Source organism: Polypterus senegalus, chromosome 9 (assembly GCF_016835505.1).
Source record: "Polypterus senegalus isolate Bchr_013 chromosome 9, ASM1683550v1, whole genome shotgun sequence".
Classification (NCBI taxonomy): Eukaryota; Metazoa; Chordata; class Cladistia; order Polypteriformes; family Polypteridae; genus Polypterus; species Polypterus senegalus.
Window position 1 is genome coordinate 87,394,366 of NC_053162.1, and position 13,757 is coordinate 87,408,122.

General features: G+C 35.6%; 1 protein-coding gene across 1 annotated transcript in view; it reads left to right on the forward strand.

Annotated features, from left to right (window-relative positions):
- Positions 1–355: 355 nt before the first annotated feature.
- Positions 356–13,757, forward strand: part of dbndd1 (dysbindin domain containing 1) — a 131,185-nt gene continuing 117,783 nt past the window's right edge. The window contains exon 1 of the mRNA XM_039763402.1: positions 356–653. Within this exon, the coding sequence (XP_039619336.1) occupies positions 623–653 (31 nt within the window). The 5' untranslated portion in view covers positions 356–622. The remainder of the gene's footprint in view (positions 654–13,757) is intronic.

Consider the following 13,757-nt stretch of genomic DNA (forward strand, 5'->3'; position numbering starts at 1 on the left):
TACTGTATTCTGTATGTAAAACAGACATTTACCCCAGGGGGTATAAGCTGCAGCCATTTACACAAAGTAAACTTCTACTTTACCCTGAACATTATAATATCTTTTGGGAAAGTGATATTGCATTACTGTGATGTCTGGAATACTTGTGAGTCTGTTGTCTGGAGTGTAGATATTCACTGTCTTCATTCAAGGTGTGGTTAACACACAAAGTAGTCTCCAAAGATGCACTATCTTTCACCACCCCCACCTCCTGTCTCAGCTGCTTGCCAGGGCGTCTCACACTGGAGTCTCATCCCCCCTCCTTTCTCTCCCCTCCGGTCTCTCTCTCTCTCTCTCTCTCTCTCTCTCTCTGTCTCTCTGCTTTTTCTGCAGTCTCCCTTCTGTGCTCATTTCTAATGCAATGTTCACAGTGCAGCATTGCTGTCCAGTTTACAAAGTAGTCTCTGCTTGCATGGTAATATAGTGGTGCTGGTGCAATGCCCACAGGGCTGTTTTTTGCCTTTGAGCATTTCTAAGGGTGCTGCTGGCATCTGAGATTGTGTAGCCTTGGAGATAACTGTCCACGCCTTTCTTTCTGATGTTGTTGCCTTAGAAAGCTACTGAGCTGACTCAGGTTGACTGAATGGAGGGACAAGGAGGGGCAGGCACCCCAGGTAAGCAAAATAAGAAAAGAATGCAAAACAAAGGAGAACATTAATTCCAATGCATATGTACATTGAAGTATATATAAGTAATTTCTTAAGAAATATATATGAATTTATTGTATGTGTGGTATTTCAAAAATAGGTGATGGTATATATATATATAAACTACATACTGTAACTACATATTTGTACAGTTAACAAAACAAAAGTTGATACAAATTACTTTAAATCTGTAACTCAGTAATGTCTTCATTTGAATTAAATTTAGTGCTGTTATAATGATAAATTAATATTGTAGTTTTTTTTACTCCGTATAAAAATTCAGGTAATGTTTGAAGCTTTAAAATACATATAAGTTGCTTTATATATATTTCTTGTAACCTAATATTCAAAACTATACCACAGTTATGATTTTTCTTCACATTGAGAATGCAAAGTTTAGCAATAAAAAAAGTATCTGTCTCTATTCTTTGTATTTAGTAAGCATGCCTTGAGCAAAATTGGTCTTAATTTATCGAAATTCTATAATCTCCCATGCAACACAATGCCGATTTGCTATATTAAAGAAGTGTGCTTTCCAGGGATTTTTTTGGATTACTGCCAGGTCAACATAGTTGTTTTGACAGTGGTGCAATGCCAGCTTCTTAAATTTAGAAATGAAAGGTTGTTGTGAGATTCCATAGCTGACAAGTGTGTTCTTAGAAGAATATAATTATACTCTTGCACGACAGGAATGCACTTTCTTGAAATGAAGTTGCATATGTATATCATTATACTAACACATAGAAATGGCAGCATTTTATTCCACAAAATAACACTTTTAAACTATCCTTTATCAATGCTAAGTTAAACTCTGGTGATTTTACTGTGTAATTTCAATAATCTTGTCCATATTGTTCAGCTTTTAAATGATGCATTGTTTAATTTTTTTTAAGAAATACTGATATTTAAGAATGTGTAAGAATTACACATAATATGGTTTGGTTTTTTATCATAGTAAAATTAAGGCCAAGCAAGAAGCACCAGCCTGTAGAAACTAAGGCAAAAATATTTTTTCTACCATTTACCAAGATATCTTTTTGTGCTAAACAAATTGTGCACCGCTGTTCTATTTCCAGCTTATATTAACAATCAGGAAGTGCCAGCGATTATTTCTATAATGAGGAACAGGAAGTAGTGGTTTTAACTTGATCACAAGAGTATGTATGCATTGCACATTTGTGACTAACAAGAAATGTCTACTGGAAATGTACAATACCAGAATGGGCATAACCATATTAAAAGTATGAATACTTTTTGTTCTCCCACTTTTTGTACTACCTTATTGTTCTCAAAATTCTAGATACTATCTGTGAGGGGTTTGTATATTCTCTCTGTGCCTGTGTTGGTTTTCCTTTGAGTATTTCAACTTTCCAGCCACACTCCAAAGAAGTGCTGTATTAGGTTAACTGGTATGAGTGAGGCTTTGTGTGTGAGAGGGCCTGCACTGTGCTGGCTCCCTTTGCTGAACGGACTCCTGCATTGTACCCAGTGCTAGCAGAGTAGATGCCAGCTCCCAGTGACCCTGAACTTAGAAAGGAGGTTAGAAAATGGAGGTCTGGCACCTTGTCTGGGGTTTCACCAAGTCTACAGGTTACTTCTGCCTCTCCCCAGGTCAAATATTTTTTTAATTTGGCAATGTAAAAAGATGTCAATGTGTTTTTCATTACTAACTGACTATAAATCTGAAATAACATCCATATATTATGTGTACTCTTCATTTCTGAAGGCTGAACATCATTTTATTTTAACAAACTAATTGAACAACAACATAAGGTCTCAAAGATAAATATTTCAGTGATTTCCATTTTTAACCCAACATGTTTATTGGTCAGCTTAAGATAATTTAGCTTGATTACAGCTATTTTTACTCCTTCGATTAAACTACTATTTTTGTTAAGATTTATATGACTTAGTAGTTAACTGTGACTAAAACTGTTATCAGCTTCCTGTTCAAGAAAAACAGCATGCTAATTGATTTCTTCTTCGCCCATTGAAAAATGGTATACCCTTAAATGTTTCCTACATAAGCAGTCAATGTTAGTAATGTACTCTGACTAGCAGTATCCTTAAAATAAATGTATGTTAAATAGACCGTATGTAATATTTTGATTGCGCTCTTCCTAAGTAATAAACTGTTATTTGTTTCAATTTATTAATAAAGTGGCCCAGCACTGGTCATGGCTCTTTACTAAAAAATTATTTTGCAGCTTACATTTGTTGACAAGTAGGTGCAACAGTGTTTCCGCAAACTGCACTACTGACTCACATGCTAGTTAGTATGTCAGGATTTTGCATGTTCTCCTCATTTGGGCTTCCACCCACATCTTAAAAGTCTCCAAGTAGGGATGGTATTAATTAATGCATTGTATGTGTAAGATTGTCCTGCAAAGGACTGGTGCTTTGTCTAGAATAACTTCCTGCCTTGCTTACCCAGTTGTGACAAATACTTGAGCCCAAATACTGTGTCAAATGTACATATAGTAACATGAGCAGAATAAAAGCACAGTTTTAGTACAGCATCTCTTCAAACTGTGTGTAAGTCTGCTCATGCTACTATGTGTACATTTGACACAGTCATTCAGGATGGGCTTTCTCTGCTCATGACTCTTTATTGGGTCCTGAAAATGAATGGATGTCTAGAGTGCTAGATTAGTAACAGTAACAGCAGTTTTCTTGAACAAAATATCATTAACTGTAATAATAAATTAATTTATTGTATTTATTTATTTATACATACTGGGAGGAAAGCAGTCTTTACCTTTTTTTAATGACAATACAATTTATCTTAATATATACATACAGTATATACTGTATGTAATTAATATATATAGTATATACTGTATGTAAAGAAGACATAAATATAAATGTTACAGATATTACATCTTGCCTGAAGAAGGGGCCTGAGTTGCCTCGAAAGCTTGCATATTGTAATCTTTTTAGTTAGCCAATAAAAGGTGTCATTTTGCTTGGCTTTTCTCTACATTCATAATGGCTAACACGGTACAACAACCTAGTACTACAGATATTATCTAAAAATATTATAATTGTTATTATTGTAAACTCCACATGCTCTGAGACTGAATCAAACACGTGAAGTATGATTTTGTGCCATTCAACTGACACTTGACACCAGTGGCTGTGGCTTTACAATGTAACTAGTTTGATCTGGGCTGTAATTAATTTACAACATCTAAAAATGTCATAAGTGGAAGATGTCAAAATATGTTTTTTAAACATATGTACATAAATATTATACACTAGGAAATTTCATCAAAGAAGGTACAATGGCATAATGGCTAGTGCTGCTGTCTCAAAGCTCTAGGAAACGGAGTTGAAATCCTCTGCCACTTTGCTCTCTGTGTGCTTTCTTTGTATTTTTGTGGATTTTGTTCCCTGGTATTCTTGTTTTCCTGCCAGATACAGTGTTTTGGTTACATTTGTGGTACGTCTAAACTAGGCTGAAATAATTGAGTGCTAGTGTGCCCTGTGATGGACGGGCACCCTATTCGATTGTGTTTCTTGCCTTTCACCCCACACTGTCATGACTAGCTCAAGCACTCCACAACTCATAACTTAAGCAAACAGGTTCAGTAAATACAAACAATGTTTATGTGCCGTTTGCATGTTTGCATGAGTTCGTGATAAGAGTAGTCAAGCTTCATCCCAAACACAAAGGCATATATGTTTGGTTGACTAGGCTGGGCTTAAAGATATCCTGTAATGGCTCCCTGTCTGGCGTCCAATGCTATAGGACTTGAATAAGCCTGCGTGTGACCTGGAAGTACTGCAAAATGATCATATCCTGTGAATTAATACTTGACAGGTTAATTAAATTAATGATTAATTTGTACCATAGATACATTCTCAGTTGTTTCTGTAGAGGCCACAAAAATAAAACTAAATGAGTGTCCAGATGATAGTTAGGATGTTTGTTTATGTCTAAGATTAACAATGTAAAATTATCTAAACTTGGTCAAAGACACACAGAGTCCTGATTTAGAATTTCAATGAATAATAAAATCTATCACTTTAATTTATTTAGTCCTGCGGTGGGTTGGCACCCTGCCCAGGATTGGTTCCTGCCTTGTGCCCTGTGTTGGCTGGGACTGGCTCCAGCAGACCCCCGTGACCCTGTGTTCAGATTCAGCGGGTTGGAAAATGGATGGATGGACTTTAATTTATTTAATTATATTTTGCATTTCAAGAGGCATTAATGAAATTTTATTTAGAAATACACTGTAAAGAAAACCAAGCAGTGCCCTCAGATGAGTGCATCCATCTACTGCACTCCTTAACAAAACTATTCTAATTTAAAGAATACAGTTTCAATAGGCTAAAACCTTTAAGAAAATGGATGGATTTCTTCCTTAAATAATTTTACTCTATATAAGTAAAATGAAAAAAATGAAAAAATTCAATGTTATCATAGTTTAATTTTTCACTAAACTTCTGAGCTATAGCTTGTTATATTTTATTTTAGTGCACCAGTGTTATTTTAACAGTAACATTTATACGGCTCATATATTTCCAACAGAGTAAATCTGAAATTCAATAAAATAAAAAAAATGTGTCTACTGTATTTCCAAGCAAGTCCAATAACATGACTACAGAGCTGCAGGGTTTAAATCCAACCACACCGCCACTTACAACATTTAATTGAACTTCTGTCTTCATTGAACATACCATTCATTTCCAGTTTTTACCTTATCTGTGACATTCCAGGAATACACAACAGGGTGTGTTCACGCTTTAATAATAACCAAAGAAGCTTTTGACTTGATTTCCTCTGGCACTGTAAAGTTTTCCTCTGTTTATTCTATTGAAATTTTTTAGCTATTTAAGGTGCTTGCCAGCTAGTGAAAATGCAGGTGATCATGACACTGAATTCGGTGCTCCACTTTAGGATCACTTATTGTCATTTGTACCTGTTTTTTTTTTGACACTATTTGGATACAATAAAGGAACAATACAGAAAGCACTGAATAAAAAAAAAAATATTACTGAGTGTTAGAAAATACAAACTTCTCAAAAAGTAAATCACACTCTGCATTGTCTGTCTGACTAGGGAATAAGAGCAGGAAAGGACAGCTGATTAACTCTTTTAGGGCTAATGTCAACTTTTGTCAACAGCATGGCTCAAGGTTGAATGTTGATTTTAGTTATCATCCAGGGGTAGAGGGTAATAATCAGCTGTAGACGTCGACAAAACTCGCCATCACGTTACGGTAGACCACCTTTGCTAGGAGGACTGTTAGACTCATTGACTTGATATCAAATCCCTGTGTGTGTGTATGAGGAGTGTAGAGTGAACAACATCTAGAATGGCATTGATGTCGAACAAAAAAGCAAAGTGATTGTGCAAAGCAAAATATTCTTTGGGCATCATTAATTTTTTTTTGCTTTATGCATATTATTGCTATGTCAGACGGACTTATCAAACTCCGATTTTGATGCAAGTGATCTGGAAATCAAAAACGAAAGGCAGGTAGCTGTTTCCTTTCTGGGAAGTGCCTTTCAGAATATAAATGGTTAGACATGTAGTAAGTATGTAAGCTGTATTACAGATAATCTTAGAAAGCTAATGTTTAATGTTAGTTAGTTTTGGGGAACAATATTCAGACCTGGGAGAAAAATGAAAAAATAATTAGTCCTGAAAGAGGCCCTGAAAGAGTTAAAGAAGGAATCCAAATGAAAATCAGAATGAGATACACCAGTCCAGTACAATGATGTACTCCAAAAACTACTAAAAACCTGAAACTGGTTTGACCTACACCTGCTCAATTAAACGAAAAAGCACATAAAAGCAAATCTTATTTTTCCAAACCTATAATGGTCTATACCAGAAGTACAGGAATGACAAACAGGTCATTAGTAATAATAATAATAATAATAATAATAATAATAATAATAATAATAATAATAATAAGCATTTTATGTAGTGAGTGGGGAGCCACATCAAAGACCGCTAATTTGTAGCATCCACTCATGAGCTGTTAGGTAGTGAAGTGGTGAGAGACAGCGGATGATTAGGGGGACAAAATGACTAGACCATGGTGGGCAATTTAGCCTGGACATCAGGATACACCTTGCTCTTTACATAGGATGTCCATGGATCTATTATAACCAAAGAAAGTCAGGACCTCAGTTTTATATCTCACCTGAAGGACAATGCCATTTTTACAGCATAGTGTCCCTATCACTGCACTGGGGCATTGGGATCCACATTCAGACCATAGGGTAAGTGCCCCTGCTGGCCTCAGCATCACCCCTACCAGCAGCAACCCAAGCTTTTCCTAGATGGTCTCCAATCCAAAAACTGGCTGGGCATGAATGTGCTTAGCTTCAGGTGGATGACCTCTTCTGAAGCGCATGTGGTATGGCTGCACCCAGTATAACTTTTGTCTCTGTATTTTGTTCTTCATGCATATGACATGGGAATTGTCCACATGTGCAATATAGTTTTCCATGCATATGTTAGTAAGTATTACCTTCACATTTTTTGCGGTCAGTAAAGCTCTCAAAGTTCTTATTTATTTATATCATTTGGTCATTTAAATTATTTATATATCTTTTCTTTCAGAGCACCTATGTGTCACTTTGATGTCCATTTTTAGAAATGGCAGTGTCTGGCAAGGTATAGGAATACTGCCTCATTTCAATTGTTCCCAGCTTTCATTGGCCATTAGCTTGTGCTCAGTGTAATAAAAGACAGTTGCTCTTGCATAAATTATATATTAGATTTTCATTTAGAAAATCTACTGCTCTTTGCAAGACATATTGTCAAATACAATTTGTTTCTTCATCACAGGCACACACCACCAGTACATTTTGATGACAGTGTGTCACTCTCCTGAGCCACATGAGACGTATATGATTTCTAATTCTGTGGATTTTTAATGATGCACATTAGGACTGAATTAAATGGCCGATTTGTTACGCTCCGTCTTCCTTCAACAGATCTGTGAAAAATCAATATCTGTCTCTGAAACCGTGGGACATATTTTTCCTGAACTCAAATTGTATTTTAGTGAGCATTTTTTTTTATTGTTATTCTTGAAAACTCTTTTGTTTGTGTAAAGATCAATAATGTGAAACTAAAAAAATACTTGATTTGCATTTCAGTTAATAAGAAAATAAAAATCATTTACTCCAATTTGTTCAGCATGTATGACATATCATTTTTTTGTCTTATTTTTTTATTTGATAAATTTAGACACACCCATTTATTTTTTGAACCTGCCTTCTTCAATAACAGTGCTGACCTTAGATTGTAGGTTATGTTGTGGATTTCTTTTTAAGTAATCAATGATATCACCTAAATATGTATATGTTTTATTTGTTTCCAGTTGATCTATTGGACAGTGGCAAGTGAACTCTTCAATAAAAACACTGCTAACTTTATATAGACATACTGTAAACAAGAAACGACAGCTAAAGTGCAGTTAATTATCATATAGACTGAAACAATTAGAAACATAAGGTAAACAACTTATCAGATGGTCAAATCTTCGCCATGTTTTACACAAGGCTGGCAGTGGTCCTTTGTTCTATAATAGCAATATATTTATGAGTATACTTCTACCTAAAACCTACCTTATTTATCTATATGAATATAGAAAATAGAAAATAATTTAATTTATAGTTAGGATAATAGCACGTTTTCATATATGAAAACATTTCAAAATGATTTACAATAATAATGGCTAACCAGAGTTACAATAGAAAGTAAAAACTAAACAACAGCTTATAACAGATTGAATAAAGCAACAGAGAATCAAAATGTCCAACTTAATAACATAAATTACAGTCATATGGTAAGGGAGGAGAGAAAAGTAAAAACTTGTTATAATTTTGGAGAAAATAAACTCCCAGGGGATCCAAGGTCAAAAGACCACTCACCGTCCTCTGGGTATTCTACAGTCCTCAAATGTACTGTATCACCGTTAGCACGATCTTGTGGAGGTGTCTTCATGTTTCCAGCATCGCATGTGGCTACAGCACACTTAGGCCTGGTGGGCAGTGCTCCTAGTACTGGCAAAAGAAAAAGAAAACACACACAATTGGTGATTTGTGACCAGTCTATAAAACAACATTTTTTGAAAATTTCTACCCAAAATATGAGGGATTGGCACAATTTCTTAAAAGATCAAGAAAAGGCCAGGCTTAAAGAGATGTGTTATTAATAGTTTCTTACTATACTCTCCTGGCGTATCTCTAAGAGTAAAGTATTCCAGATTGTCAGTGTGTAGAAACAGAATGCCACCTCTCAGTTATTTTATGTTACACTCTGGAATTGCTGAGCAAGCAGGTGTTACCGAGGATTTAAAATTACAATTAGGAATGTAGGGAGACAAACACTATAAAATATTAGAAAGTCCTGGATTGTTTTCAGTGTTAAATACATTTAAAAGTCTTTTAAAATCAATACCAAAAGAGACAGGCAGCCAGTGTAATAATGCTGAGACATGCTCAGATTTGTTTTTTTTTTTGTTAAGATTCTTGATGTTGCATTTTGGACAAAGTGTAACTAAGTTATCTTTTTTAAGTATTCCTGATATAAATGCATTATAGTAATCAAGACAGCTAAAGACAAAAGCATGTATTAACTTCTTAGCATTTTCTGGTGTTATAAGAGATCTAACATGTGCTATGTTGTTAAGCGAAATAATGCAGTCTACTGCGGTAGGCTGGCACCTTGCCCGGGGTTTGTTTCCTGCCTTGTGCCCTGTGTTGGCTGGGATTGGCTCCAGCAGACCCCTGTGACCCTGTAGTTAGGATATAGCGGATTGGATAATGGATGGATGGATAATGCAGTCTAAGTAATATGCTTAATATGTGATCACCCGTCTGCTTTTGAGTTTGCCTAATCTAAATTATGATTCCAGAGATCCATGTATATTCCAGTACCATCATGCACAGGACAGGAATTCACCCAAAATGGGGTATCTGCCTGTTTAAGAGCACCCCTACTCATACACCTTTAAGTACACACTCCCAAACTCACTCACATTAGCTGACTTACAGATACAAGTCAACCTACCTGCACATTTTAGAAATGAACAACACCCACCAGGTCACATTCAAACTAAATGCATACTGACGCCTGGAATGAAATATGAACCCACATCTATAGAAAAAAGCTGGATGGGTAAATATATGTAAATACAGAAATAAGAACACCCATGCCTGCGCAGCTCATTATATCATCACAAACCATGGTACTGTACCATTGTGTTGACCCCATTTGGGAAATTAAAATCAGAGAAGATTTATTGACTTTAGCCGAACTTCACCCTTTTCAGGCTTAGTGTAAAAAAGCATAACCAAGTACAGTAAAAGTCTGATTATCTGTCAGGTATCAGGACTGAGGCCTTGACATATAAGAGAATTGATAGATAAGAGAACAGCTACTTTAAAAATGATATACAGTAGATAGCAAATAGTTGTATTTATTTACAAAAAAATATATATCAACAAAATATAATAATAGTACCAAAATGAATTAACTCATATAATATTGTAATTACCAGCGTAATAAGCAAATACTCTGAGGTACTAGAGTTTTCTACGTTTTACTTGGAGTCTTCATTCCGTAACAAACGGTGCCCTATCTTATACTTCATTATCTGGGTTACAAAGTACATCTCCAAAATAATAAAAGAAAGCTTTCGCTACCAATAATTCTCTCCTGCCACTCAAGTTCTGTCTTTTTCGATATCGTGAAAACTCTTGCTTATTGTCTCCCGACTCCCTACTCAAAACTTCCTTCCGCCGCACTTTCATTTTCCTCCTAACTTCTCCTATCACTTATCTCCTAAAAGGCGTGTCCATCCCTTACTGAATAGAAGCTCTTCACCCAGTCCGCCCTTTCTGCTCCCTCACAGCACATCACAAGTTGTATGCACATCACAATATATTAACAAAACGTAATATAACAGAATTTAAAAAGAAAATTGAAATGAAGAAGAACGTTAATATTAACAAAGAATAACACTGTCATCAGTGGTTTCCATTTTCAACATGTTTTTCAATTTTGTCGGCATCACGCTCTATATCGTTCACTGTTTTTCTTCCTACTCTGTAGCGCTTTTGCCGTTTTTTAAATGTTTAATAGTTTCCATTTTTGAGACAATTCCAACACCACACGCATATGTTTATCAGCCATAACAAATGTATAGTAGTTTAATCATAACAAAAGAGAAAAGCTATGGAACACTATTAAAGCTGAAGAAATGTAACTGATACTATGATTTCAAAATGTCACATGACACGTGTGGTGCTGGGAGAAAACACTGTGTTAGTAAAAGGGAGAGTTGTTCCAATGTCCATAGTTCGCACCGTATCGTACGCCAGTAGTAATAGGTTTACTCTGGCATGCACTTTTTTTATTGCCCTGACGGTTAATCGAGTCATGGATAATAGATGTAATGTTGTCAACACATACATCCACAAAACTTCCTAGCAAAATACAAAAAGTATCAAAGATACATCGACATTTGTAACATTTGATATACCATGTTCACGTGTAATGGCAGCAACCATTGTGCACATTTAACATGACACTTTATATACTAGGGAAATTTACTATTGAAAAATAACATAAAGTATAGGGTGTCCCAAAATTCACGCAAGAAGTAATTTTGATAGAGAACACAGGTTTTTAATTAAAAATTGTAAATTTTTAATTGATTCATAAAGTATACAGTATAGGGTTATGTATGGAATAGCATATCGGATAAATGGCCTCCACGGCTTTGCTGGCACATACGCACTCTTTTGTCAAAATCTTCCATGACCATTTGGTATAAATGTGGCTCAGTTTCCTCCTTCAAGGCGTGGGTGGTCGTGGGCTTGATGGCATAAACCTTAGACTTCAAAAACCCCAAAGAAAAAAGTCCAACGGCGTTAAATCGCATGATCTGAATGTTTTAATTAATCTCTTCACAGTTGATGAAGTTAAATCACTATTCTGACCATATTTTGTACAAAAATTGTAAACTGTGGCTGCCAAACCTTATTATAAAAAATAAAAAATATTGCTCAACAATGAAAACGTGGTTCTTTCGTGTAGCGCTCCATTTTTAATAACCCTGAACTGTGTGCTGTCACGCTGTCTTTTTTTTTCGTTGGCAACACTTTACCGCACAAATGGCGCCAAATTCAAATCTTGCGTGAATTTTGGGACACCCTATATATTCAAGGAAACCATAGTATTTGTATTTTCAGTCCATGTTTTCTCTTGTTAAATATAGAGGAGGACCATATTTGATAAATAGACAGAGCTAAAGTAGGAAACCAGACCTTACAGTTTTAGTGGGACTTCTAGATGTCCCAAAGGGGGAAATGTGGAAGAAAAACTATATTTAGGGATCACACAGTCACTTAGGATACTTTCCATATTAAGGCCACAGTAGTTAAATATACAAGCATTTGTTTTACTAATGTCATGAACAGACTGCTAAAATGGTCGAGTAAACAATCCGAATGTTCCAGGGGGATGGTTCAAGAAGCTGTCTGATATAATGTTCTTTCATGATAATAGAAAAATAAATGTTTATATATTTAACTACTGTTGCCTTGGAAAGTTTCCTAAGTGACTGTGTGACCCCTAAGTCCATTTTTTTCTTTCACAAGAACTACAATTTTAAAAGTATTCAGTTCACCTACATTGTGCTCATCCTGGTGATGGCAGTAGTGTCAACATACAGAGTTAAAGAACCCAGGCTAACTGTCTCTAAAATGTTTTCCATTTCCACCTGGGAAAATTCCCAAATGTTCTCAGGGCAGAGAAGAGACTAATCTCATCAGTGTTATTTTACATTCCTGGCACACCCCTCTCCATGGGATGCTCCCAGAAGCATAGAAGTTACATGCCCAAACCTTCTCAGCTGGCTTCACTCAATCCAGAGAAATAACTGGCTCTACTCTGAGGTCCTCCCATACTGCTGAGTTTATGACTGCTGATCCTATAATGGAGAATGTGTCAAGCAATCCTCATTTTAGCCACTTGTACTCACAATCGCCACTACCCAACATTTATGAGGATGAGAGTACAGCCCAACCGGTAAATCTAAAGCTTCATTCAAGGTCTTAGCATCTGTTTCATTACATTCACTATAAGCAGATAACCAGTCTCTTTCTTCTTTGAGATACAACAGTTTTGTGTAGAGACCTGCTGTTGTTGTGCACAAATTATTTATCCATTTTCTTCAAAAATAGGTTTGGTGGAACGTCAAGCTTATCTCTGGATCTACCTTGTGCAAAGCAAATCTTTTTTTCTTATTAGCTGTCACATATAAGAACTAATCAGAATACATAAATTAAACATGGTAAATAGTCATAAAATGATTATTTTTCTTAAAATGTTCTTAAGCTGAATCCATCAATTTGATGTTAAATTTAAAATAGCCTCAGTCTGACTGACAGCTTAACACCATTACTATCGGAATGTTTCATAATATGTAAGCATTATTTCACAAAATATAATATTCAAACTGGCTTATTCCAATATAGGGTCTTAGAGGGCTTCAGCCCGTCTTGACAGCATTTGCTACAAAGTATCTTTGGATAGATAACAGAAAATTTATGTTTCAAAATTTTATCCCTGACAAAGCTATTTCAACATTTTCCCATTATACATTCCATATCATTCAAATTAAGCTTGATGGAAAGATACAATATTTACAAGATGTTCAAAACATTTTCAAAGCTATCATATTGTAATTTTTAAAAACGTGTCACCATATCCGGTGATTACTTAAGAATTGCCAGACCCACTTACATTGTAATACCGTATATAGCATTCACTGTAGGGTAAATACAGTATGCAATCCATTTGTTCTCTCTGCTTTCTCATACGGCTTGTCCATCATATAAACATGGGTTACCATCCATTCATCTTCTTAACTACTTATCTAAGGCAGAGTCACAGAGACAATGGATCTTATCCCAGCAAGTATAGGACACAAGGTAGGAATAATCCCAAGAAGGGGACTACTCCATCACAGGCTTGTGTGGGTTACTGAAGCCTATTAACTCAGCATAAACTGTAAAGATGAAGCCAACCCTGGA